General features: G+C 42.6%; 1 protein-coding gene across 5 annotated transcripts in view; it reads right to left on the reverse strand.

The window, feature by feature from the left end:
- Positions 1 to 27,341, reverse strand: part of CCSER1 (coiled-coil serine rich protein 1) — a 739,837-nt gene that overhangs the window by 370,298 nt on the left and 342,198 nt on the right. For all 5 annotated transcript variants that reach the window (XM_077300888.1, XM_077300887.1, XM_077300889.1 and 2 more), the window contains exon 7: positions 24,331 to 24,408. In XM_077300888.1, the coding sequence (XP_077157003.1) occupies positions 24,331 to 24,408 (78 nt within the window). The remainder of the gene's footprint in view (positions 1 to 24,330; positions 24,409 to 27,341) is intronic.

Genomic DNA, 27,341 nt, shown 5'->3' on the forward strand with positions numbered 1-27,341 from the left:
TTTCTAAATCATTTTATTCTTATGCTTTATATGTAATTCTGCTTCCAGTTTTAATAGTGGTGATATTTTGTCATATAAAATGTTTTAATAAACACTGAAGGCATTGCAATCATTTCTGGAATATATTACATATATTTCCCAACCTTCCTCCAAGGACCTTAGCACAAATGTTTTTTGGAGCCAATCCCCTTGGAGGAAGACTCTTATGTAGTAGAAAGAAGTCCTAGGATCCTCAAACACACTGTGAACCACATGGGATTTACCCATTTTATCACCACTACATAGAACTATGAGAGACATTCATTCATTCATATTCATCCATCCATCCAATTTGTATTCCGCCTCTCCCTATTAAACATGACCAGCCCAAAGTGATCATTGAGACTAATCAGGAATCAGAATCATGGTCTATACAGGGCTAAACTAAATACAATGGCACTGACTAATTTTACAGTCATGGTACTGACCACATGGCTACACTAGAATGTTATAGTCTACCCAGCCTTTCTCGATGTTTTTACCATTGAGAAACCCCAGAAGCATCATAACTATGCAGAATATGGATGGGCATTATAACTGTGTTTACACCCACCTAGGGCCCTTCCCTTTCCCGCCATCCAGGCCCATCATTGGTCATTAGGGGGGTTGACATGACCATATATAGTCAGATCTCCCAATAAATGTTTAACAATTTTAAAATATATATTAAAAATTAAGAAACCCCAGGGTCTAGCCTAATATTGTCTGATCTCAGAAGCTAAGTAGTGTCAATGGTTACGTGGGAGGCCAACAAGGAAGAATCTTCAGAGGAAAGCAATACCAAACCACCTTTGCTTCTCACTTGCCCTGAAAATCCCTTGTTGGAGGACACCAAAAGTCAGTTGTGACATGAGACATACAAAACTTTGGGCACACAGAGGTGACAGCCATTCTAATGATAATATTTGTGGTTCAGTTTTGTACCGTCCTGAGTTAGTCATCATATGCAAAAACTGTCCCTCCTTCTTAAAAAGACACCCAGCAAAAATATTTTAATGTAATAAATAACAACTAATAAAATACATATGTTTGAGTTTCCTATAAGGAGATCCAAAAACTTATATATATATATTTTCCCACCAGGACGTATACCTTTGTTAAGCCTGTGTGACACTTTGCTGCTACTTTTTGGTGTGGCTATATCCATCTTTAAATACCACTGGTTTTGGATAAATGTAGACAATCCCAGTTCCTATGCAGCTGTTAAGAAGATCATTACCTCAGAAACAAATTGGACTTTAAGAGTTTAAAAAAAAAGAAAATTAATCCATTTAGATTAGAAAAGCTAGCTATAACAATGAATGCACAATTTCACTAGGATGTCAGTGAAGACTTGTTCAAATGGCACAATATATCAAAACCTTTCAGTTGTGAAGAGAAACTATTCATTTACTGTGACAAAAATGTGAATACAGTTATATAGATTAATTGTACAATATGCCTGGTGTGATTGGCTAGTAGTCCCTTCTTTGTACAGAGAAGAATTCCGCCCCCCCACACACATTTTTCCCCATTAAGTCACAGTCAACTATAAACCTATAGGGTTTTCAAGGCAAGAAATATTCAGAGGTAGTCTGCCATCGACTGCCTCTGAGTTTTGACCCTGGACTTCCTTGGTAGTCTCCCATACAAATATTGACCAGGGTTGATCCTGGTTAGCTTCTAAGATCTGATAAATTCAAGCTAGTCTGGGCTATCCAGGTCAGGGCAAATTATTTGCAATTATTACCGATACATGAAGCCCCCCAAAAGCACAGCTTTTGATCTATAAGCACAAGATGGAACACTAACTTAGAAATGACATATTTAAATATCTAGATGGGTCAGCTAAAGTACAACTTTATGTAAAACTAGGAGCCAAGCCCGTTGCATTCAGCAATACAATGGGCAGAAAATTGGGGGGGGGGGTGTGAACAGCCCTCCCTTCCCCCCAGGACCTGAAAAGAAGAAGTAAGAGGAGTTGGTTCTTATATGCCGCTTTTCTCTACCCGAAGGAGTCTCAAAGACCGTTTATACACTGGGAAGTTCACTGCCCCAGCTCCCATGCAGGAACACAAATCGGGGGTGGATGAGGTGCACTGGGCCAAATGCTCCCCCATGTGGGTGCAGAAAGAGGTGGGGCAACCTGCCACAGCTAAAACTCCTGCCTGCAGCCTGGCATGAAATCTCCAGTGTAAATGGTCAATGTGGCTTATAATCTCCTTCCCTTTCCTCTCCCCACAACAGACAACCTCTGAGGTAGGTGAGGCCTGATATTACTGCTGAGTCAGAAAGTTTTATCAGTGCTGTGGCGAGCCCAAAGTCACCCAGCCGGCTGCATGTGGGAGCGTGCAGAATCGAACCCAGCTCACCAAATTATAAGTCCACACTCCTAACCACTACACCAAGCTGGAAAGGCTGTGGGCAGCTGTTAGGGAACTCACCAGCAGGGGCAGCTCTCACATGGCAGGGATCTGGAGTCTCCAAGCCTCAGAGGGAAGGAGGAGGGGGTGGTCAGGCGTGGGGTATGGCAGGCTGGCTGCTAGACAGACAGGCAAGCTGGTTGGAGGAGGAGGCACTCAGGGGCGGGACAGCCACCCTGAGTGGGTGTTAAAGGCTGAGTGACACTTAAGCCATGAGACACGCTCCTCTTCCAAGCCCTTATCAGAAATATGTTATGTGTAACAGATGGAACAGATACAATGCCACATTTCGTGAGGACACCCAACATAACCGCTAAACATGAAGTAAAAATGTGCTAAACTGCTTTGGTACATTTTGATGGCAAATGATCTCACTGCCCTCCTCCAACCAGCCTACATCACTACAAACAGTTTTCAGATATATAATTTACTCTACTTCCATCATTTCGATTCTAGAAGGTAATATAAGTTGGTTTGTTGGGTTTTTTCCCCCTGAAGAATTCCTCCTGAGGTAACTGTCCTCTTTTCAGGCCAAGAGTTCTCTTCAGGAAGACCTTTGGAGAGGTCCAGCTAGTGGACTTGGTAAAAGCAAGAGAGCCTGGATTAATGAGCTCATTATCATTCATTAAAGAGTGTTGTGTGGATGACTGCCTACTTTAATTAGTTTTATTGCTGAAGGAAATTGCTTCATATGCCAAGCTCATCGACAAGCATGCCTGGAAAACATTAGAGTTGTAATCAGACGATACGAGGAACCGTTCATTAAACCGGTACAGCTAAAGGCACATCTTATGAGCAAGGATGGTATTAAAAAAGATGGACGCAACAGTGGCAGGCATAAAATAATTTATCATATCTAATATTTCTGAAACGAAATGGGCAGCAATGATTTTTCGAGAAAAGAAACGTCGTACAGCCGAGGTGTTGATATGGCACAGACAGAGTTCTTCCTGTAATTATCGAACATGCTGACAGTAATAGCTTCTGAAGATTTTGCAGGTCAGGTTTACCCAGACAATAAATCCTCATGCAAATCAACCATGACTCAAATATTCTAATGAAAATGTTAATCAGTAGCCGGAAGCTCTGAGGGGAGGAAGTGTGTACTTTTTCTACCCCTCTGTACTACCTTGCTTGAGATGTCACAAATAGCTGTCCACGTAAACAGATATAAAGATCTTCTCTGGAGATCTGGAGCACAATGAACATTTAGAAAAGGATCCTGGAAAAAGCCTAGGAATCACTGCTGAAATGACCAGACAAAGAATAAGGAAACAATTTCTTTTTGTGGCAATATGCATAATTCCCATTCATAGTGGGATTAAAAGCTTGAGTAAAGGTAAAGGTATCCCCTGTGCAAGCACCGAGTCATGTCTGACCCTTGGGGTGACGCCCTCCAGCGTTTTCATGGCAGACTCAATACGGGGTGGTTTGCCAGTGCCTTCCCCAGTCATTACCGTTTACCCCCCAGCAAGCTGGGTACTCATTTTACCGACCTCGGAAGGATGGAAGGCTGAGTCAACCTTGAGCCGGCTGCTGGGATTGAACTCCCAACCTCATGGGCAAAGCTTTCAGGTGGCTGCCTTACCACTCTGCGCCACAAGAGGCTCTCTAAAAGCTTGAACTATGTAACAAATTAGAATGCCAACCAATAGAACTTTTTAAAAAGTTTGATGGCGGAATATGGCCAGTTTATCAAACGATCAACTACACCGACCCAACGCATTTTAATTAAAGTGTTCAAAATAACATGAACAAAGTATCAGTAACAGATAATTGGTCATTTCATGCTGAACTATCTTGATGCAGTAGGCCCTCGGTCAAACTAATGCTGTGCTAAGGATATTTTTGTGAACATTTTCTTTCTAATGAATACTTTATAACTTTCAATCCCGGTAGTGATTCTTTTGTATTACATAGACCTCCGAAAACTCAGTAAGAAGGCAGCACATGTTTAGGCAAGCAGCAAAATGCCAAGATAGATCACTCAAAACTATTATATATTCTGACTGGCACTATCCAATAACGTACAGTTGTTACCTTCTGCTGAGATATCGTTAAAAATTTAAATGTTTTCTTCAAACAGATCAAAGGCACTTCTTTCCTCCCAATCCTGCAATGAAATTTCAACTGAGTAATATAACCAGGCAGTAAATCCTTAAAGCGTTGATCTAATACTCCATTCCAGATTCTAGCAAAACTACCTAGAACAGCGAATGTGATGTGATATATGTGTGTGTGTGTGTGTGTGCGTGTGTGCGTGTAATATTTGTGCCTTCTAACTAATAAAGTCTATGGACAACAATATGAAAGTCTGCTTGCTTGATGTTAATTTATTAATAGGTCTGGGTAGCTTAAATAAATTGCTATCGTTAAATAGTACCCAAGCGTAGCTCCAGGAATAACCATAATTGGTGACTTCTAGATCTACCATATGTCACTTTTGGGATTCATTCAGAACTGACATCCTGACAATGGCAATGTTGCTGCTCAGGTTTCTTCTGCCCCTGCAATGAGGCTTGTTGGTAGGAGGGTGTTGAGGCTAGATGGATACAATGTAATTTGCATGGATCTGCCCTTGAAGACAACTCAGACGCTCCAGTTATTAAAGAATGCTGCAGTTCAGTTACTACTTGCGATTAGACAGAGTGTAGGCATTACACCTATTCTGCAGTTGAGTTGTTGGCTGCTGGCTGGATTCCAGGTTCAATTCAAGGTGCTGGTTATTGCCTAGAAAATTCCTTCATGGCCTTGAACTCACATAAGTGCGGGAGTGCCTCTTTTTCCATTGTGCTCTGTTGCAGTGGCATTTCTATGCCGAGCAAAGCCTCAGCAACTGGAAAAGACTGGAAGCAGCCTGTACACACTTCCTTTCCCTGTTGTGCTTCCAAAATTCTATCATTCCACGGAAAGACCAAGAGGGCATTTTTATAAAAAGAATACAGCTGTAATACAATGGAACTGTCCAGGAGGGCATTTTTATAAAAGAAATAGGAGTGTAGTTTAATGAAATTAGCATCAGCTTGGTTTGACTGCACTGCTTTCTAGTTTTATTGGATAGCTTGGGGCGTATGTTATTGTCTTCTGGAATCCACCTGAAATCTGACTGAGAAAAGCAGACTATAAATAAAGTAAATTTAAAAAGCATACATATCTGGGAAGATAGCAATAGTCACCGATTTGTCTCCACTATCTAGCAGTCAGAAACTCTTCAAACTGGTGGTGGTGGGGGGGGGGATCTCATTTAGCTATCTGATTGCTTGTACAATTCTGTACAACTTTCCAATCACAGAGTGTTGTGATTGCAAGATAAGCTTTATTATTATTTTTTTCATTCTGGATTCTGCTTGAGAAGGCAGAGCACCTATGAGAAAAAAGGCCAGTTTACTAGCATGGCTCTCGTTTGACTCATCTCAAGCACGGTCACATTATGCAAGCAATATCCTTTAAATTCGACTTGATCCTTAAAAGAGCTCATCCCCTGAAAGACAGAGAAGATAGATTACCCTTCCCTATGAGCTTCACTGCACAGGCTTGGAGTAGCTAGACTTCATAAATGTTTTATAACTTTATATTGTACCTATTTCAGTATAGATGGAATGGTAAACAAGTGACTATAACTTACGGAGAGGATTTCTATGTGCTGCAATGAATATGATCTAAGTATAAAAACCTTTTGGAAGGGAAGAGGATTTGGCAGGTGGAACTGTTATTAAACCCAAATGCTCATAACATGGCATGGACATCATGCTTATCTCCTGGGCTGTTGCTCTACCCAAACACTAAAAGCAAGGGAATGAATAGCTATAGGTGACAAAGAGGGACATCAAGTCCCAATTGACTTCTGGCAACCCCACCGAGTTTTCAAGACAAGAGACATTCAGAGGTGGGTTGTCACTGCCTGCCTCTTCATTGCAGATCTGAATTTCCTCAGTAGTTTCCTATCCAAGTATCAACCAGGGCAGACCCTGCTTGGTTTACAAGAACCAATAAGAGTGGGTTAGCCTGAACCATCCAGTTCAAAGCAAGAGCCATCCAGTTCAGAACTCTTACTATTATCCCAGCCTACCCTGATCACAAGAGCCTCTTGTGGTGTAGAGTGGTAAGGCAGCAGATATGCAGTCTGAAAGCTCTACCCATGAGGCTGGGAGTTCAATCCCAACAGCCGGCTCAAGGTTGACTCCCGAGGTCAGTAAAATGAGTACCCAGCTTGCTGGGAGGTAAACAGTAATGACTGGGGAAGGCACTGGCAAACCACCCCATATTGAGTCTGCCATGAAAACGCTAGAGGGCGTCACCCCAAGGGTCAGACATGACCCGGTGCTTGCACAGGGGATACCTTTACCCTTATCACATTAATGCTCACAAGCTAAGCAGGGACAGCCATCATCAGTACTTGGATAGGAGAGTACCAAGGAAGACTGGGGTTGACATGAGATGGTTGCAGCCCAATAACACACTTTACATTTTAGTAATGAGAACCAATGTTAGGCAACAGTTTATGTTGAGTGTGGTGGCAGAGATTTGGCTTCAGATTTCCTTAGAGCCACAAGACACACTGGATAACTTTGGTCCAGTCACCATGTCTCAGTCAAGTTTGCCTCTGTGGGTTGTTAGGATAAATATGAGAAGAGCTGTACACTTTATGAAGGTTTGACTTCCTTGGAGGACAGATGGGATTAAAAAAAGTTTAAAGATGAATAATAGCTCCTCCTCCTTTTGAAACTAAGTGGGTTTTCAAATTCTGTTTCTGATAAGCATGGATTCTACTGTTCAAAAATAGACATGTTTAGCTCCACAAAGCCCTGGGCTGAGTCTGAAGGATCCCTTTTGTATCCCACTCAGAATAAATAAGATTTTATTGAAATGGGTTCACAGTTATCCTTCAAGGTTGTATATCTGGACTCTCTATCTAATTTTAAAGCATAGGGAAATCCTGGAAGAAGAAAAAAGATTAGGGAACAATTGTACTCAGAAAGTGCTGAATGTATTGTCTTAATGGAATTCTGGATATTGTGAGATTCAGTCAAGAGAAGCACAAAACCAGACAATTATCATGTGATAAACCCAGAAATCTGATCCCTTTTAACTCCAAACGATATCTCTGATAGAAGGAATCAATACCAGCACGAAGAAGCTTACTGTTGACACAGTAGTATCTGTATTTATCTTGACCTAAGTAACCCCTGAAGCAAAAGAAAGTTCCAAGTAGAGTGTTAGACCAATACACGAAGAAAAGACTACTTAATGTGTTCCATTATTTCATAAATCTGAGGGGGCGAAATGTCTCCTTCCACTATTCTGATCTTTTTTTTTATTCCATGTATTCCCATTAAGAGAACTAGAAGCCCCATCCAGACCAATGTTTAGCTCCTTTTTATTCCATGCTTTACTAGTTTCTGAGACTGCTTCCGCTGAATAATAATAATAATAATAATAATAATAATAATAATAATAATAATAATAATAATAATAATAATAATAATAATAATAATAATAATAATAATAATAATAATAATAAACTAGTTAGGAGGTGAGAAGCGAGAGAGATAGCAGCTTGGTTTTCATTCAAGACTGAAAAACTAGATCTGGGCTTAATCTTTATAGAGCCAGATGAAACCTCACTGGCATTTTTGTGTCATCTGAAACATTAATCTTAAACTGAATTAGACCATCAAGGTCCCTATTGTCTACTCAGACTGGTGGGGGTTCTACAGTGTCACGGGTAATGGTTTTCTACCTACCACATGATCTTTTTAGCTGGAGATGATCAGGATCGAACCTGGATCTTCTGCATGCCAAGGAGAAGCTCCACCACTGAAATGAAGCCCCTCCTATCAGCAGTTTCAACAAACTGCAGTACCACCTTTTGGCCCATCTGCACGAGGGGGCATCCAAGATCAGAGGTTCCACTACTAGAATCTACATTCGTGTTTCTTTGCATGTTGCATTGATTGATGTTATACTACAACTCTGATTTTGGTCCTTTGCTACCAGAGGGATGCCAGCTTTCCTACATTGTCCAGTGTTTTCCCCCCTGGGTGGTGGTAGTAAACAAGATTACCACCTCCAACTCTTTAATTGTTGCAGGAGTGTAACACAGCAAAGTCCCATTAAAGCAGGGGAAACAAGGCATGCAACAGTACAGAGAATGCAATTGCAGTAGGGCCCAGCCTAAAAACTGTGCCACAGAAATGTCTTAAATATATTTAACTCGACAGGTGTTGCTAGTGCAACAGAGCAAAGCACAGTGTTTCTTGAACCCACACTCACAAATACAGCATATAAAATCATCTCTGGAAATCTAAGCCATCCACCTGCATGAATAAGCAGGTGTATTAATATGTGGCTTATGGACCAGCTAGTGGTTAAACCAATTTGCAGGTTTCACATTGACAGAAGTTGCAATGGTGCTTATTCTCTTTGCCTTTATTTGTCAACAGTATTGATTGTGTTACTCACTGTTCCCGTATCTAATTATTTAGCTGTTGAAGATAATGTTTCACACACATTTTCATTGTGCCATCACCCTCAACACTGCACAAAGTACATGTCATTATACCCTGATAAGTAAATATTATCACATCTGGAAGACTTATTCACGCTTGACTTTAAATACTGATTTTCTTTTAAAGGTAATATTGTTCAAAATGTTAGCCTGTGGCTAGAACCACATCAAGCAGGCTGAAAAGAGATACATCTTACCAGAACAAATAAAGGTGGTCTCCGTGTTCATCAAATGTTTTATCTGATACTATAGGTGCTGATACTATAGGCATTGGCCTGACAGATGCTTTTAATTACCTGCTAGGAATGATATTACTGCAGTTCTAAAGGTAAGAGTTATATAGAACCAATACTCTCCTGAAACTAGCGATGGGACACTTTAGCCCCATTTGCAGATCACCAGAATGGCCATCAAAAAGACCAGCTTCTCCATTCATGGCACTGTTGGAGAAAGCTCTACAACCATCCTGGAGGAATGTTCGTAATGGTTAACACTGAACGCACATCCAATCTGTACACTCAAATTTTCATTGTATGTGTGTTAATTCTTCTGTTCCTCCTTCACATTTAAGACATGTACAGCTCAGTGTGTTATTGAAACTCCAACAGAGTCCTGGACTGGTATGCCTTCCAGTATTCTTCCTTCAGTGGGCCCAAAGGTTGGGACTCATTTTAGGTAGAGGGCGATTCAGCTGTACCCTGAACTCTCTTTCTTTCTAGCTTTGTGCTAGTCCTCTGTCTGCAATGGCATAACATGGCCTCTCCTTCAAGGGTCTCTCTGAGCTGGACTAATAATGGATTACCTGAGGTGGGGTAACCCTTGACTCCCTCAATGTCCTCTCCTCGGGACGCACAGTGATTGAAGGGAATATTGGTTAATGGCCTGGGCCCTCCTCTCAGGTTTTAAGAGGTTGCTCTTCTGGCCTAGAATCATAGAGTTGGAAGGGACATCCAGGCTCATCTAGTACAATCCCTTGCAGAATGCAGGAAATGCACAACTACCCGCCCATCTACAGTGATCCATGACCAGATGAGGGTTTTGTGCAAGCCCTAGGAGGCCTAGGTTGCTGCTGTCCACCCTCCTCTGGCCTGTCCTCAGGAGCAGCCTGCTGCCTCAGCTCTGCCTCCATTCTGAGGCATGCACTGGACCTTCTGGTCTCTGAAGCTACTGCTGGCATATTTCTGGGTATGGCTTGCTCCATGCCCCTGGTTGGGCTGCCTGACTTAGCAGTGCCTGGGTGAGGCCATTCCTCACCAAAGTCCCCTTTGAAACTAGCGGCAGGGGAGGCATCACCCTGACACAATATTCAAGATTGCTTTTGCCTCGTGTAAATTTATTTTATGTTTTAGCCCATGTGAGCTAGAGAGTATTTATAAAGAAATTCACCCATAAGCTTAAAAGATATTTTGCAGCTACAATTCCTTTTCCAGTGTTTTTAACCTTGAAAAGGAGAAGGTGATGTAGGAGCTAGACTAGGCCTGACAAGATCCAAGTTCAAATCTTCATTCAGCCGTAAAGCCCCCTGGGAAACCATGGGTCACTTTCAGTCCAATCCAGTTCTTAAGGTTGTGAGGAGGAGGAGGAGACTGTGAAGCTTCCTTGAACTCCTTGGAGGCAGGGAAAGATAAATACACACGATACATGACAGTGGCCATTGTTAATGAAGAAATCAACAGGCCATATTTATTCCAATAGAAATAGAAGAAGCCATCACCAAGCAGAAGATCTATGAAGATGTATTATGGAAAAATCGCTCAAAGTGATTTAAGGGATTGTATGCTGATATTGCTTATCCCTAATGACTTTTTAAAAAGAAAAACAATCCTATCCTCTCTGTCATTATTATTATTATTATCATTTTAAGCCTTGAGCGCACAAGACTCTTTGAGCAATACAAAATCTCTAGGGGCCTGCTCAAAAATCCCTTGATTTGCGTAGTTTCTTGTGGTTTCATTTAGGGAAGAAGAAGAAAAACTGGTCTCTTGTCTCCTGACAACTGGACTGAAAAGAATGAGATGGAGCTCCATCCTTTTTGATAACAGCACGCCCTTCGAGAATTGATGTAGCAGTAATTTACCCCTTTGCTGCTCCCGCTGTTCCGAGACAAAAAGCTTTCTGAGGAGTACTCTTGCCATGAAAAGGGGCAACGCTGATATTCCCCATGGAGAGAGTGCTACGATAGCCACATGCCATAGTGGAGGTGAGTGCTTCTGCTTTGGTGCACTGCCCTTGTTTAAATTATTTGCACGGTAGTGTGAGGGTTTCTTTTCCATCAGCCTTCAGACGCTGCTGAGACTTCGTCAAGCAAGAGAGACGGAAATAACCAAAATTTTCACACTGTAAAGTTTTAACACCTCCACCGATAAAATGTTAGTTAAGTTTGAGGAAGACACAGGAGACAAGGAACCCAGAAGCAGGCAGGAACCTCTCCGGACCGTTTCCACTCTCCTCACAGGAAACGGTTTTCCTCAAAACATGTCAGATGGGTTGCCAGACAATGGCTGACTCCACCTTAGAGCTGCCAACTCTGGGTTGGGAAATTCCTGGGGATTTGGAGATAGAGGCTGGGGAGGGGAGGGACCTCAACAGGGATATAATTCCACTGCGGGCCTCCAAGGTAGCCATTTTCTTCAGGGGAACGGATAGCCTAAGATGAATTCTAATTGGTAATTTGCTTCACAGTTTACTTGCAACAGCGTTTCCGCTGATGGAATGTCATTTCCATTCATCAAAGAGAGGAACACAATTTTCACGGAACCCTCCATTCTGACGGTAGACCTCCAGGCTGCCCCGGTGTTATTCCTCATGCTCCACAGCAGCGCAGGAACCCAGTTTTATGGTGCACACAAAAGTCTGCCAAGGGGGATGGGAGGCGTCACTTTCCTTTTCATGGTATTCTGCTCACGCAGCTTAGGATCTAGGTTGCTTTCTTGAACAACGCTATATATATGCAAACAATACAAAATTAATGAGAATAATAGTTTGTATTTTCTCTCACGGCTGTGTCTGATATTAGTTTTCCAAAATGCAAACAGAAAAGCAGTGGGGAGAGAAACGGCATATTAAAGGTGGGTGGGGGGGGCTCTTGATTTTTTTCCACCCTTTTGAAATCTAAGTGTTCAGCTTGCTTATAACGAACATTATTTGGGAGAGGGGAGCAAAATGTCACTTAAGGCTATAGTTTTCTGGATTCATCGAGTCTGTCAGCCAGTCATGATTCCTCATATGCATGAAATTAAGCATAACTAAAACATCATGTTCCCCATAATGTAAGTTGTCAGTCTGCTGAAAGCTCTGTTACCTTCAGGACTGAAGGAGATGGATTAAGCGGGAGCTGCCAGAGAGAAGACACATCCAGTCCTTTTGGTGTGAATAGGAATCTTATAGTTTGCATGCACACCGGTTAAGGTTAAAAAAAATAACTGCATAGCAGGCTAGCAGAGCTGTCTAAATCCTTACAGGGTGGATTATTCTTATACAATTAACAATCAGTCATTGGGGGCACATGGACCCAATTCACATTCACTACTTGAAATCTGGAGAAGCGGGGTGCACCATGAGTTTGTCACATGCATTCAGAACAAGCCACTGCTGCTTTTACTGGGCCGATGCTTATTTGGCGAGATGGGACCTGCCCGCAATATTCAGGTCTACTGAACTCCACATTTACAACAATTTTCCAAATCCACAGGGGCTCCAGGGAAAGCACTCCTTGGTTCCCTAATTGACTGGGGAAGGAAGAACTGCATATGCTACCCTGGAAGGACAGGCCAGATCTATAATAATTTTGGTTTTTTAAGCTATGGGATTCTCTTTGCATCCCCCTACAATTTGTGGGCACAAAATGAAGGAATAAGATGTACCACAACCCAATTTAAACAGGCCCCACCATATATGCCCTGTGATGATGTACAGTGTAGATGCCCAACAAAACAACACTATTTTCTTTTAAAAGGAGGGCCCCTTACATTAGATTGTCACCTGGGAGAGCACCTCCCTTTCTGGCTGGCCAATTTTTGTCAAAGCCAACTGTAGAGACTTGGAGAAGTATTGAAGGGTAGTTGAATTCAATGAGGCTTACTGCTATGGATTCGGAGGTCACTTAAAAATGCTATTCTTTTAAAAGCAGCCTTAGTGCATCTGAGTTCAGGAGCTAAACAGGGTCTACCTTGTTTTGTCCTCAGATGGGAGGTTACCCTGGCAGCCCAGAGTTTCTACACAGAGGCAGGCAATAGGAAGCCATCTCTGTGCATCACCTACCGTGAAAACTCTACAAGGGTTGCCTAAATCAGCAATGATGTGATGGCACTTTCTTCTTCTTATTAGCTTAATTTTATTGCTTTAAAAAAAATGTTGCATGACTGTAAGTTTCAGAACAGAGTAAACAGGCAAGAGTGGATGGCCGGACTTGATTTCTCATACCACTGAGCTGATCTTCTGCTAAGTGATAGTTCTGCTTCTTCCACATCACACCTAGCATTTTAAATAGAAAATAACTCATAGGAATTTTGGTTGTTGCTAATCTACAGGATATAGCTGACAGAGAGAGGCTGGAAAGGAGCTGGCTCATGTCTGAGGTATGCCAGTTTCTGTTTTGGGACTAGGGTTGCCAGGCCCTCCCTAGCCTCCAGAAGGGGGAGAGGATAAGAGGATATGGTTTCTAGATACATGTTGGGAAACTGGAGATTTGCAGTTAAAGACTAGGGAGGACAGGAATCTCAGTGGGGTGCAATGCCATAGAGTCCACTCTGGTCTAAAGCATCCATTTTCTCCAGGGGAATTGATCTCCGTAGTCGGGAGATGAGCTGTAATTCCAGGGGATCCCCAGGTCCCACCTGGAGGCTGCCATTTCTAGTTGGAACTCAGTGTGAGACCTGAGATCTAAAACAGACATATGCCCGGCCCCAAGGAAGCACACCTGACCTCGATCAGGGCCAGGGCCTTTTTGGTCCTGACTGCTACCTGGTGAAATGAGCTCCCGGAAGAGCCGAGGGCTCTGCGGGAGCTGCCGGCTTTCTGCAGGGCCTGTAAGATGGAGCTCTTCTACCAGATCTGTTGACCCCCCTCCCCCCGGAAGTAATGTCATCCGTCTGAACACCATGGGTGGGAAGTGTTTGACATAGTCCTCTGCTGCCCTTGTGGCAGGCGTACTGTTTGGGGGGAGGGATTGGTTTTTGCTGCCATCCTGCTAATTTTGGTAGTGTTGTATGATGGGGTTCTATCATTGTGGGATTGTTATATGTTTTTTTTATGTTGTAACCCACCACAAGTCGGTGCCCCAAGAGTGGTGGGTAAGAAGTTCAATAATAAATACAATAAATGCAGATTCAACCTGAATCTGAACCCAAAGCCTTGTTCCCTGGCTCAGATTTGATGCCATTAAAGTAAATGGAAAAATTTCTCTTTCTGTTTATTCTGTGGTGTGTGGGTTGAAGTAGAGGCACCAAATTTGCAGCATAGCTGTGGGAGCCTGTCCTCAAAAGAACCCCCAAGTTGCAAAACGATTGGACCAGGGGGTCCACTTCTATGGGCACCCTAAGAGGGTGCCCCCATCCGACCTCCATTGGCAGAATAATTTCCCAGCCCACCCACAGCTTTCTTTTCAAGGACTTTAAATGGAAGTTGACCAATCCAAGCACCCGAAGGTGGGAATAGCTTCACTCACCCCAGTGTTGCTATACATTACCATAGAGACGAGATACAATTCTGTAACCTGCCTCCTTGACTGGGAGATCTTGAGAGCACTCCTCTTCTTCCCCCTGGCTTCCTGTTTGTCTTCCTCCATTGGCCTCTGGTCCTGCATCCTCTCCTACTAGCTAGCCCCCTCCCATGTCCATTTCCTCCCTTTTTATAGCCCCAGCTCTACACCAGGTCTCTGTGCTAAGCTCCACCCTCTGCTTCTCTATTTACTACTTTGTAAACAGCTCTTCCTCTCTATACCCACTCCCTGCCTTAAACCACCTGTGCTCAGAGAGTCATTGGCCTGCCAGGTGTCTCTGACTCTTCAGAGCCTCCTTATAGCAGACTGCCAAAGCCGCTCTTCTGTTATGGCTACCCTGGCTCTGCCCTCCTGCCTCTGGTAATCCCATGCTCCACCCAGGTCCGTCGCAATGCTAGGCACAATGGAATGTCGTGTCTACCCCCCGGTAGGTTGATACCAAGTAGTTTGCCAGACTCCCATTTCCTGAATTCCTGAAAGAAAAATGTCCTATCCCCAAGTTGCTTAATAACCTATTGGCATATCACCTTCCTGCGGAAGGATATGGGAAATACCTAAAAGAAGCACCATCTTCAAAGCAAAACATTGACATGTTTTCTTCACAGAGTACATAAAAATGGATGATGATCCACTTCCCGACTCAAATTCTATATGCTGAAACCCTCTGCATGGTTTGGTATGCACCCAGCATCTCTCCTATCTAGGGCAGTGATCTCAAAAGCTGAAATGACAGCTTCATAATATTCAGTAATCCCCCCTCCCCAAATTAATTCCCATTTACTCTAAGGACCTGTCTGAGAGGAACAGACTGCTTTAGAAAAAGAGATGAAATCCAATAATAATTCCATTTTAATTTATGGAACAATGGTTCAGTTTGCCTTGTCATGATAACAAATTACCATTTTTGCAAACAAATTTTGCATTCATTTTCATACAGCAGGGATGGGGAAAGAAAACAGTCACCGTAAGGGTACTGCTGATTCTCAGCACAGACTGGGAAAGTGGACACAAGCACAGACTGTTTTAAAAGGGGACTGGACAGATAGGCGGAGGACAGGCCTATCAAGTGGCTACTGGCCATGGGGAGTAAAGGGAACCTTGATGTTCAGAGACCAAGGAGGCAACACCATGAGCCTGAGCTTCTACGTCCTGTTTGGTGGCCCTCCAGAGGAGCTGACTGGCCACTATGGCCCATTATGCACGGAGTGGAAAGTCTGCATTCGGGGTGGAATAGCAGCGGCTAAAATCACCAATTATGCACGCTGCAGGCGGCAACCGGGTGCAGAGTCAACGTATGCCGCCGAAAAAGCCACATTAGCGAGATGTGGAAGAAAGTGGAGCTTCCTGGGACCAGGGCGCAACCAGAAGCGGCTCTGGAGTATCTGCGTGCATAATCAGATACTCTGGGTTTTGCCGCCGTTGTGTTCCATCCCGTGCATAATTGGTTTGCTTCGCTTCTTCCTCCTCCTTGTTCTCCATACCACCGTTTCAGCGGCCGTGCACAATAGGCCTATGTGAAACAGAAGGCTGGACTACATGGACCTTTGGCCTGATCCAGCTGCATTCTTCTTACATTCTTATCACAATACAGATAAGGAGAACATGATGGGGGGGCAATTCTGCTGTCAGCATCATATGATGGATTCTCATAAACCTGCTGGGTAAGGTATCCCCTGTGCAAGCACCGAGTCATGTCTGACCCTTGGGGTGACGCCCTCCAGCGTTTTCATGGCAGACTCAATACGGGGTGGTTTGCCAGTGTCTTCCCCAGTCATTACCGTTTACCCCCCAGCAAGCTGGGTATTCATTTTACTGACCTCGGAAGGATGGAAGGCTGAGTCAACCTTGAGCCGGCTGCTGGGATTGAACTCCCAGCCTCATGGGCAAAGCTTTCAGACGGCTGCCTTACCACTCTGCGCCACAAGAGGCTCATAACCTGCTGGGTAGGAGTTTCTAAAATCTTCCTACCTGCCCTGTTACCAGAAGCATGCTATCCTTTATTTCACTCAGCCCTAAAATATGAAAAGCTCCAATTCAGAGAAAGTTTGCTCTGTTCCTCTGATTAAAGTCAACGGGCTACGTTAGCTGAAATTATCTCGAGGCTCATTCATTTCAACAGGACTTAAGCACAATGAATGTTTCTATGGATTGGGCCCAGAATTTTGTGAGCAGCTTTATGCCAGTTCAGTTAATTTATGCCTTGTTCTAAAGGCATTTCTACTAAACCTGACTATTGGAAATGGAGTGCCATTGAAGGAGTCTTCATTTTATCTATGAGAAACCAAATGGAATTCCTTTAAGGTGGATCAGCCAGCCATGCTTCTGGTCATTTCTATTGTTCTTGACTCCATCTATCTTTGATGGAAGCAGCAGTAATGGCCAAGGTTCCCAAATCAACCCTATGAAAATGTATTTGATGAATTTATCAATACTTCATCTTAATTCATCTAAGGTGTCTATTCCAAAATACAACGTCTCCATCTTTCTGACATTTATTGAAAGTTCCAGTGGCAGCTACCTTGAAAAAGTGATATAAAGGGTTACATTATTATTCCACATTTCCCAGTTGAATGATGCTCTCTGAACAAGCTTCGTTTTAGATCATTCAATGTCCAGCGTTTTTCTTATACCAAAACCTTGGCTTAATTTCCAAACAATTCTTCATGCTTAAATACTGTGCTTTACCCACTGTAATTAACTCCCTTAAAATTAGAAGAAAGTTTAATCTTGTTCTCCTGCCCAGTACATTAACAAACAACACTTTTAACTGACGGAGGGCATGATGAAATGGAAACTATACACCACTCAAAAACCCAAAGTAATTGTGTGGTATTATGCATTTCATGCCTTTTAACATCACTGATTTCATTGAGTTACATAAAGTCCTGGCAGGAATTTCTGCACACAAATGACAGCATGGCTTGCTAATATATAAGAAAGGCTTCTGAAAATGGTGTTGAATTGTAATTTTTTTTTTTGGGGGGGGGTGCCACCAGTTAAACTAATATATAATTTCCAGTTTACAGATTCATTGGAACAATTTTTCCCGTAACAGAACCAGCTATGTGACCTGGATAGCCCAGGCTAGCCCAATCTTGCAAGTTAAGCAAAGTCAGCCTTGGTCAGGCTTGGATGGAAGACCACCAAGGAAACTATGCAGAGGACAACAATGGCAGACCACCCCTGAATGTGTCTTGCCTTGAAAACCCTATGGGTTTGCAGCATGTCAGATGTAACTTGAAGAGGAAAAAACAAACTAATCGCATTCCCTTCAACTCTGAATAATGTCCCCCAATTTTGAGCCACAGCAGCAGCTTGATGTCATCACTGTTTCAGTATCAGGTCCTTGATGCTTCACAGGCCAGGCTATGTATCCTGTCATGTTCAGTACAGAAGAAAAACTGGAGGGGGGGTTGTACCCAAAGCAATTGCCTAACCTTCCTCTCCCCATAACATACACCCTTTGAGATAGGTGAGGCTGAGAGACCTTTGAGAGAAGCTTTCAGAGAATGTAACTCAGGTGTTGCGTATGGAGGAGCAGTGGAGAACCAAACCTAGTTCTCCATCATTCTTAACCACTATGGGGTGGCCAAACTGTAGATTTCCAAATATCCATGATCTACAATTCCCATGAGCCCCTGCTATGGAAATGTAGTCCATGGACATCTGGAGAGCCACAGTTTGGCAACCCCTGCACTATATCAAGCTGGCTTTCAGAAATGAGGTCTCCCCACTATACCTTCCATCAATGGTCAGTACCAAGGGCCTGCAAATGAAATCAGCCTGGCTTTATGTGTCCCCTTGTAAATAAAGAACAGAAAAATGCCTGCAATGTTTATAATTAATTGACTATCATTACCCAACATGCAACACAATCCTTTTCATTTTAGTGGTATCTTAGAAATGGAGAATCTCTCCCTTGATCTGCTCCTGACTGCTAGATTATCTGTTTTAACTGATGTTACATAAAGCTGGTATCCTAGTTACAACTTTCCTATAAACAGACATGCAGAAGAGGAAAAAAAGAACTCGATGAATGAGAGATCTATCAGCAGACTCCCACGCTTTCTTTCAGCATTACTGTCAAAAGATTGTTCCCTTTTATTAATGGTGCTCTTTCTCACTTGGGGGATTAGCATCAGCTAAGCTAATTACTGAAGTGAGAAAAAAGTAACCAAGATAATAAAAGCTGGCAAGAATGATCATTTGCTTCCAAGTATCATATATAGAAGACAAACCATTCTCTTTTTAAGGATATATTTAGTAAAAGAAGAGAATATTAATGAAATCATAATATTGATTAGGAACCATTTAACTTGTTCAGTTCTTTAGGTTAAATTTGAGTCCCAGAGCACAAGATTTTCAGGGCACACACATTTGAGACTAGTGGTACCTTTGACTTTCAAATGTGTATGCCCTGAAAATCTTTTGGTCTCTAAAGAGCTACTGGACTTGAATCCAACTCCTCTACTGAAGATCAACATGGCTACCATCTTCCTTGTGTGGGATCCTACTATCTCTTCCACTGGCAGCAGGAGGAGGAGAGGCCCCTTTTTGACCCCTGGGAAGCTATAGCAAGGGATTGTGGGATCTGCACCTGGGTCAAGGCTGAAATGAGAACAGTAACAATGAGAGATTGACCTTCTTCCACCAGCACCCACAATGTTGCCTGTACTCACTCAATTAATGTTAACCACTTTGCAGAATATTAAACATTTCTGGTTAAGAGAAAAATCAAAGTCACCTGGGACCCTCTAATGATTTTAGCTGTTTGAATCCCACCTTTCTGACACATGCTTCTTTGTGGCACAGGGAAATGTTTCAAAATCACCATCACACTTTCCTTACTTTAAGCAACCCTGAACACTTTGATTTAAAGCATGGCAGGGTAGCAAGGAAAATGCTGGCCTTTTATTTATTTATTTATTGGATTCATGCCCCGCCACTCCCAGCTAATTTTGCACTGATTGCTTTTATTTATTATTTTCCATTTTTCTCTGCAAGGGGGACACAATGCAGCTTGCAATATCATTCTCCCATCTTCTGTTTTATGATCAAAACAACCAATTTGTGATTAAGTTTAACTGAGGAGGAGTAACTGGCCCAAGGTCACCCAGCAAGTTTCTGTGGCAGGGCAGGGGACCCTAGGCAGGCACTCTAATGACTACACCAAATTAGTTTTGAAACCTCTCCTTTCGCCTCACTAGAAATATGTAAGAAAGGCTGGCTGAGGTCCTGAGTGACAGTGAGGGGAGAAGGAACAACCTAACCAAATTGCCGGCCTACCCACTGTTATCTGGATTCCAATGAGAAATGACAGGGTTTCCTAAACTGTAATTCCGTTTACTGTTGGGTTTCTATCCACATCTGGAAATACCATCAGATGGTCCTGCATCAAAGTTCATAAATGTCCAGAAGCAGAACTCAGAAAAGATTGCTAAGACACCAAGGGGGAAATGTCTACAATCAAAGAAGCTAAACTTACAGAGAACTTGGTTCAGCCGCTCAACGGAAGTTCCATGGAATTCAATCTGATGAATAGCCCAAGGAAGCAGACCTCTGAGTTGCAACAAAATCTGATCTAATCATATTTCAAAAACACCCCCAAGCTACTATATATATAATATGTTGTGCCACCTCACTGTGTCTTCACCTCGGCTGAATCCTCTCCCTTACCAGCTTCCTTTTGCCTTTTCTATCCCCTGTTGACCCATTTGAGTTGTGTGTGTTTGGGGTGGCTGGAGGTTTTCATGCAGCCCCTTGCTCTCTTGTTCAACTTCCTCTCAAGGAGACTAGACCCCGGGGTCAGGACAATTATATCTTGGTCCCCAATGCCTCCCACCTCAAGGCACTCTTCAGATGAAAGCCCGATCTGCAAGGGGTTTAATAAACCATCTGAAATGGGCTTGCCCTTCTGTTTCTGTTCATCAGTTTTTGCCTCAGCATCTGTAGAGACTGCAAATTCAGGGGAATATTAATACCCATGGGATATACCCTGAAGCAACAGGGAGGTGAATTCTCTCTTTACCCTTCGGTTTCTGGGTCTTTGAACTTCTGCCGGATTTTTTTTCCTCCACCGCTTCTTCCAAAATGTTACTTGAAAACCTCTGTGTGTGTGTCCACTAGCCTTCTTAGATTCGAATCAACAAAGACTTTGGATGCTTCCACTGATCAGCCACATGAGAATTAAAGTGGTGAGGAAGACAGGTTTCCTTTTGGTAGTTACTGTTTTATGGAATCCCTTCCCTAAAAGAACCAGAGAGGGTGCAACAAGATATTAAAACAAAAATCACCAAACACTGGTTGTTGATTGGATGCTGATTGTATGTTTGGCTCCTCTGTTTAAAAATGGATGCTGCTTTAACTTGCTTTCAACTTTGTCGTTATTTTTCTCTATTTTGCTAATTCTGTGTTAAAACAATTTGAATTTGAATCTGATTATTAATTTGAATCTATCTCACAGGGTTGTTGTGAGGGTAAAATGAGGTAAGCTGCTTTGGGTCCACATTGGGGAGAAAGGTATGGTATAAATATAAGGTATATAAACAACAAATGAAGCAGAAAATGGGGGGACAGATAGAAGTAGGTTGGTAGGTGAGTGGGAGAGGAAGAAGGAGGGTACAAAGCTGCCAGGGGAAAGGAAATAGGAAATGGGGTCAGGAAGGGTTCACCACCATCCAACTGGGCCCAGTCTTGTACTTAGGAGCGAACAACTGGTGAGGGGAAGGAGGAAAAACTTAAGAAGGGAAGCAGATAAAGGTAGGTTGGCTGGAAGGTGGGATAGAAAGAAGGCAGGAAAAGGGAGAAGCTAGGGGGGCTTTCAAGGAAAGAGAAATGGCAAGTAACAGGAGAGAAGAAAGTATGATGCCCCCTAATAGAAAGGTTTTTTTTTTAAGTTTACTTCCTTCTTGTAACATCTCAGAATAGGGAAGATGTGATGAAAACACGGAATAATTTAAGATTCAAAAGTAAATCCTAGCACGCAAAAGGTCATCTATCATCCCACAGGAGCTCCATGCTTATTCTCCGTTGTTGGATACTACGGGCCTCCTCGGCAATGCATAAGCAAATAAAATTTAAAAACATTTCCATTGATTTCATGATGGCGGGAAGGTGGGAAGCATTACCACTGTGCTGGCCAGGGCAATACATTTTCTGTCATCAGAAACCAATATTATAGACTGATAGTAGTCGTAGAGGGTTATTGCATATAAGATCACTCCCTCACATTACTGCTGAAACAATATTGCTCTCTCCTGGAACAAGTCGGAAAGCAATAACAGAAACTGTTGCATTTGATATTATTTTTATCTCTATTTAACCGCACTGGCTCACAGACACATCTGACTTTCCCTGCAGCCCAGCCTCAATGTTCACATGAGTTCCACAGGAAGGGGGAGATGCCCATCTTTCCACAGGGCCTAAAAATGAAAAGAACAATTGCTGTCCTACCAAATGCATGGATAGCTTTATTTTTTCTTTTAATATCCTGTGTTATTTTTAAAAACAGCACACAGCAGAATGCCCATGGAAATTAATATCATGTATTTTTCTCCCTTCTTCTTGGGGATTCTCAAAAATAGCTCCCTTGAAGATTTCCATTCCATCATGCTTGCACCATTATTCATGATGGCACCGGAAACCTCTGTGATGAAAGCAAAGGTGGCACAAGGAAAAAGTACCATGTCCCCCCCCCCCCCCCCGTAAAAAGAAAGGCAGAAAATAAAACAAGACACACAGAAAGGAAGGAAGGATCAGTACTGAGCACATTCGCTACAGCTCAATCCGGAATTGGGTTGGTAATTACAGGCATCAAAAGAGAGTGTCCCAAATCAACAACAACATTTGATTCTGAGTGTTTTGAACCAATTCAGAGTGTAATATGAGTTTCTGCATATGTACTCAGTGGCACTTTCAGTTTAAATCTATTTCTTTGTTGAAGTTCCGATCCTGAGTCACAGCAGAGGCACACCACTGAAAGAGAATTTTTAAGGATCCAGAGAACCATGAAAGACCCACAAAAGATTACAATCTTTGGAGAAAAGGTGTGTAATCCTTGAGCTTGCTGTTCATGATTCAGACAAACTCCAAATTCAGATAACCTATAATGGTTCTGCTTCTTTCCCTTTTATTTTGTGGTGTGCGGGAAGACAAAGCATTTCTGACAATGTTGGTGCTGAACACAACTGCATACCGATGACATTTTTAGATGGCATATTGGGTTACATGTATCAGCCAAAAGAGTGTTTTAGGACTAGGAGGAAGAGTATCTGTGGTGGAGGTGAGATGACTGGATTATAATGTATCCCCTTCCATCACCTGGTGTAACCACATAACTGACTACCAAAATTAAAGTCCTTAGCACCTTTAAGGCTCAGAAGGTCAACTCTCAAAAATTTATACTCTCGAAATCTTGTTGGTCTTTGAGGTGCTGTGGATCCAAATCTTGTCTTCTACTGCAGACTAACATGGATGCCCATTCTGGAAATCTTGTTAATCTTTAAGGTGCTACTGGTCTCAAATATTGTTCTTCCACTGCAGAACAATATGGCTACCCATCAGAAGCTAAACATTGACTAGAACATCAAGTCTTTATCGTCATTACATAAGGAGTCATTCAGTGTAAGCATATTGTTCCCAACAACAGTAGCCTAACTCTGGGTTAACATTCTAAAAGTGACTATGCTCTGGAGGAATCTTAGAAAAGAGAATTAAGCAATGCAGGTGGATCAGATCCCATTACTAGTAAGCTTCCAGTCTTTGGTGCCTTTCAGGAAAGCATGTAGAGGAGAAGGTATACCAAGCAGGCAACCAGAAGGATAAAAGGCAGAGAACTATCTAGAAGCACAGAAGCCTAGTGGCTTCCCACAGCAATAAACTGCCTAGAGCTTTGAGCTAAAGGGTACATAGTGACACAAAACAAACTCTCCAGGATTATGCAGTTCCAATGTCCATCATTATATGATCCCCAATTCCTTCTGGTAGTATCTAGTCTTTGAAATTCCTTCAGAGTAGGACCTTGATGGTGCAGAGAATCTACATCTGCACCACCATAACCACCGACGTGCCAAGTCAAATCCTAATAGTGGAAAAGGAAACTGGCTTTCAATAAATATGTGGGGTTAATGCACAAACAAGTAAATAACAGCTATGGGGCAAACTTCACGAGATGTTAGATGTCTGGAATTGATCTCAGCTACAAAGAGCTGTGGGGAACCATATGGATTGGGGCCATCTTTACCTCTTCCTTATCAAATTCTGTTCCCTCACTTTATATGCCCCTATAGAAGGAAAAGGTCTTTATCTGTATTCTGTCTGTCTGCCTCCCCCCCCCCCAAAAAAAAAAAATGAGAGGCCTAAATGGAGCCAAAGACAGTTTCTTTCCCATTGATACAGTGTTGAATAAGCACAGGCCCCCTGGCTGTTTTTTAGGAGGCATTCCATATCAGAGGGTCTACCCAAAGATCCCCAATGCCGTGTGGCACTATGAAAACGGAAAGGCATCTTTGCAAACCAGGAACTGAGAATCCATCTAACGATATCTCAACAAATAAAGCCCTCAGCTTGATATCTATCATTGTTCTGGAACAGGATAGCCAAGTGTAGTTCCAGGATGCTAAAGATTGCCCAGTCATATGTAGTTTTTAGCAAAGTAGCTTTACCTTGAAGGGCAATGGTTCTTCAGTAAGTGGGCTAACAGGAAGTGAATTCGTGCTGCCAGCAGGGCTCATATCGGCACTCTAAGGGAGAGAGAAAAAAATAATGGCTAGATCAACATGCGAGAAATCAACATTGTTTTGACACTGCTTATGAGCACATTGCTGCTATGATCCTCTTAACATGGAAAATAAAGAGTTGACACATCACCAAGTGCAAACGAGAGAAAACAAATGCTATAGAAATGATAAATAATGCAAGGGAAATGCCCTGCAACTGTTTAATTTTTTGTCTCTTGATGTGTTCCTATAAACAACATCAGAATTATTTCCATAAAACAGTGAATAAAAATCCAAAGGAGTTATATTCTGAAAAACATGCACACTAAAACACTCAACCTTCTTAACAGAGCCAAAAGAAGAAAAAATGTGAATAAATCCCAAAGTTCAAAAGAGTGTAACCATACAAGTTTAATGGGAAGCAAAGGCACAAGGTAATACAAAATTATTCTGGTTTAGAAGATGAACTTTAATATGTATTGCTGACCCACTGCAAACAGAAAAACAACAATAACCTCAAACAGTAAAAGCAACACTGAATGTGGCAACAAAACAAAACAAAGCTGGTCAGATTTGACCTTTTAGAGAATTATGGAGAAGAGTGGGTTTTATACCCCACTTTTCCATACCAGAAGACATCTTCATGCGGCACACAATTGCCTTCTCTTCCTCTCCTCACAACAGACACCCTGTGAGGTAGGTAGCAGAGAGAGCCCTGATGTTACTGCTCTGTGAGAACAGCTTCTAACAGGACTGTGAGGAGCCCAAGGTCACCCAGCTGGCTACATGTGGAGGAGCAGAGAATCAACCTGCCAGATTAGAGGCCACCAGTCTTAACCACTACACCAACTGCCTTATACTGCCTTGGTCCACCTTTATTGGTATTGCCTTCCCGTATGGTACCCCGATCTGGTCAGCCCATGGTAGCCCAAATATGTCAGATCTCATAAACTCAGCAGGGCCCTGGTGAGTTTATGAGCTCTCTGGATGGGTTTCCTGAATGGGTGGGAGAACTTGTTAAACAAGTACTTGTTAAACAACCTGCCCCACCCTCTAATGGCCAATGGCCTGGGGAAGGGGCAGTGGAGAGGACCCAGGTGGGCGCATACACAACTATGCATCCCAACAATATTCTGCACCATCCTGCCATTTCTGGGGCTTCTCGAAGCCTGGAAACTAGGAGTTGAGCTTCACTGTCCTTGGTGAATTATGCATTATGTGGCTGGCTTAAGAACCACATACCTAACCTACTCACTGCAAGTCCACATTTTAACTCCTCAACTGTTACAAACACATCATTGTGGGAATTTAGACTGGGGGGGGGAAGAATGATTGCCTTCGACTCATAAAGCCGGGTTGTTCAAGCTGCAGCATCTTGCCTTGAACCTCGTTCCTTTTTCTTTCCATGCAGAGGACAATGCAGCCTCCCTAGATAATTGTGCCATAAAATATGTGCAGTGACTTGAATATCAGTCCCCCAGATATGGCCAATTTTGTTTGTAACAGCTGCTTTTCAGCAAGAGCGTGCAGGGCTATGATAGCTGGCAGATACTGACTTCCCTCAAGATCACTATCAAAATTTATTGATCCAAGAAGTTAACACTGGCAGCAAATATCTTGACTGGATATTAGAAGTAAGAGAACAAATAAATCTTGATAACTAAAGAAAGGAGAAGACTTCAGAGCTCTTTAAAGGGGTGTGTGTGTGAATCTTATTTTCAACTTATTTTCAGGGTGATTGCTTCAGCTATACTGTTGGCTATTAAACTTGGTACGAGTTGCATATAGCTATGATATGGGATGTAATGGAACAAATGCCTCTGTGTCTAACATTTCAAATTTAACGGGAAGCGCATATGATTTCTTTGAATTCTTGTGTCATCTGTTTTGCTCCCGTAACTTTCTGAAGTTAAAAAGAAAAGATGTCATTCTGGTGATTTAATGATATAGAGTTTCCAAGATGCAGAGTCACAGACACACTGCAGGATTGGGCCAATTTCTACATTATGTGGTGGCAAACCTGGGTTTGCCCCCATGTTTATATTCAACAGGAAGTTTCGGCCAATCCCAACTTGACCAAGAGGGACAGAGCAGAACCAACGGGATGAAATTAATTCAAAAGAAATTCCATCTAAACATCCGGAAGAAGTTTCTGACAGAGCGGTTTCTCAGTGGAACAGGCTTCCTCGGGAGGTGGTGGGTTCTCCATCTTTGGAGATTTTTAAACAGAAGCTGGATAGCCATCTGACGGAGAGGCTGATTCTGTGAAGGCTTAAGGGGGTGGCAGGTTACAGTAGATGAGCGATAGGGATGTGAGTTCCCTGGATGTGAGTGCCCTGCATAGTGCAGAGGGTTGGACTAGATCAGGGGTAGTCAACCTGTGGTCTTCCAGATGTTCATGGACTACAATTCCCATGAGCCCCTGTCAGCAAACTGTAGTCCATGGACATCTGGAGGACCACAGGTTGACTACACCTGGACTAGATGACCCACGAGGTCCCTTCCAACTCCTATTATTATATGATTCTATATTTCTATTAACTAGTCAATTAATACATGTGCATAATACCTACATTAGGCCCAAATATGGTGAAAACGTCCAGCAACAGTTAAAGAATGCTATGTGTGAGTTGCCCTGTAGGATAAAAACTACGGCATTGAATCACACACACCCTGCCCAGGACATTTATTCTGTTCTAGTGGGATGGTTTGTCTCATATGGCACCAGAAAGGTTGCTTTATAAATAAAGAACACAATACAATGGCTCAAAACAATGGTTTAATTAGATTAACTGTGATGGAATTGTGGCTACTCGGAAACTATGGGTGCACAAAGCTAATTTCCTTCAAAGCTGCAAGCTCCTAAAGATGAAATACATCTTTGAATCACCCACCCCAGTAAGCCTTCTGCTCTAAACCTGCCAAAATTTGGGTCACTCAGTGACTCCAAGCCCTGG

This window comes from Paroedura picta, chromosome 10, assembly GCF_049243985.1.
Source record: "Paroedura picta isolate Pp20150507F chromosome 10, Ppicta_v3.0, whole genome shotgun sequence".
NCBI classification, from domain to species: Eukaryota; Metazoa; Chordata; class Lepidosauria; order Squamata; family Gekkonidae; genus Paroedura; species Paroedura picta.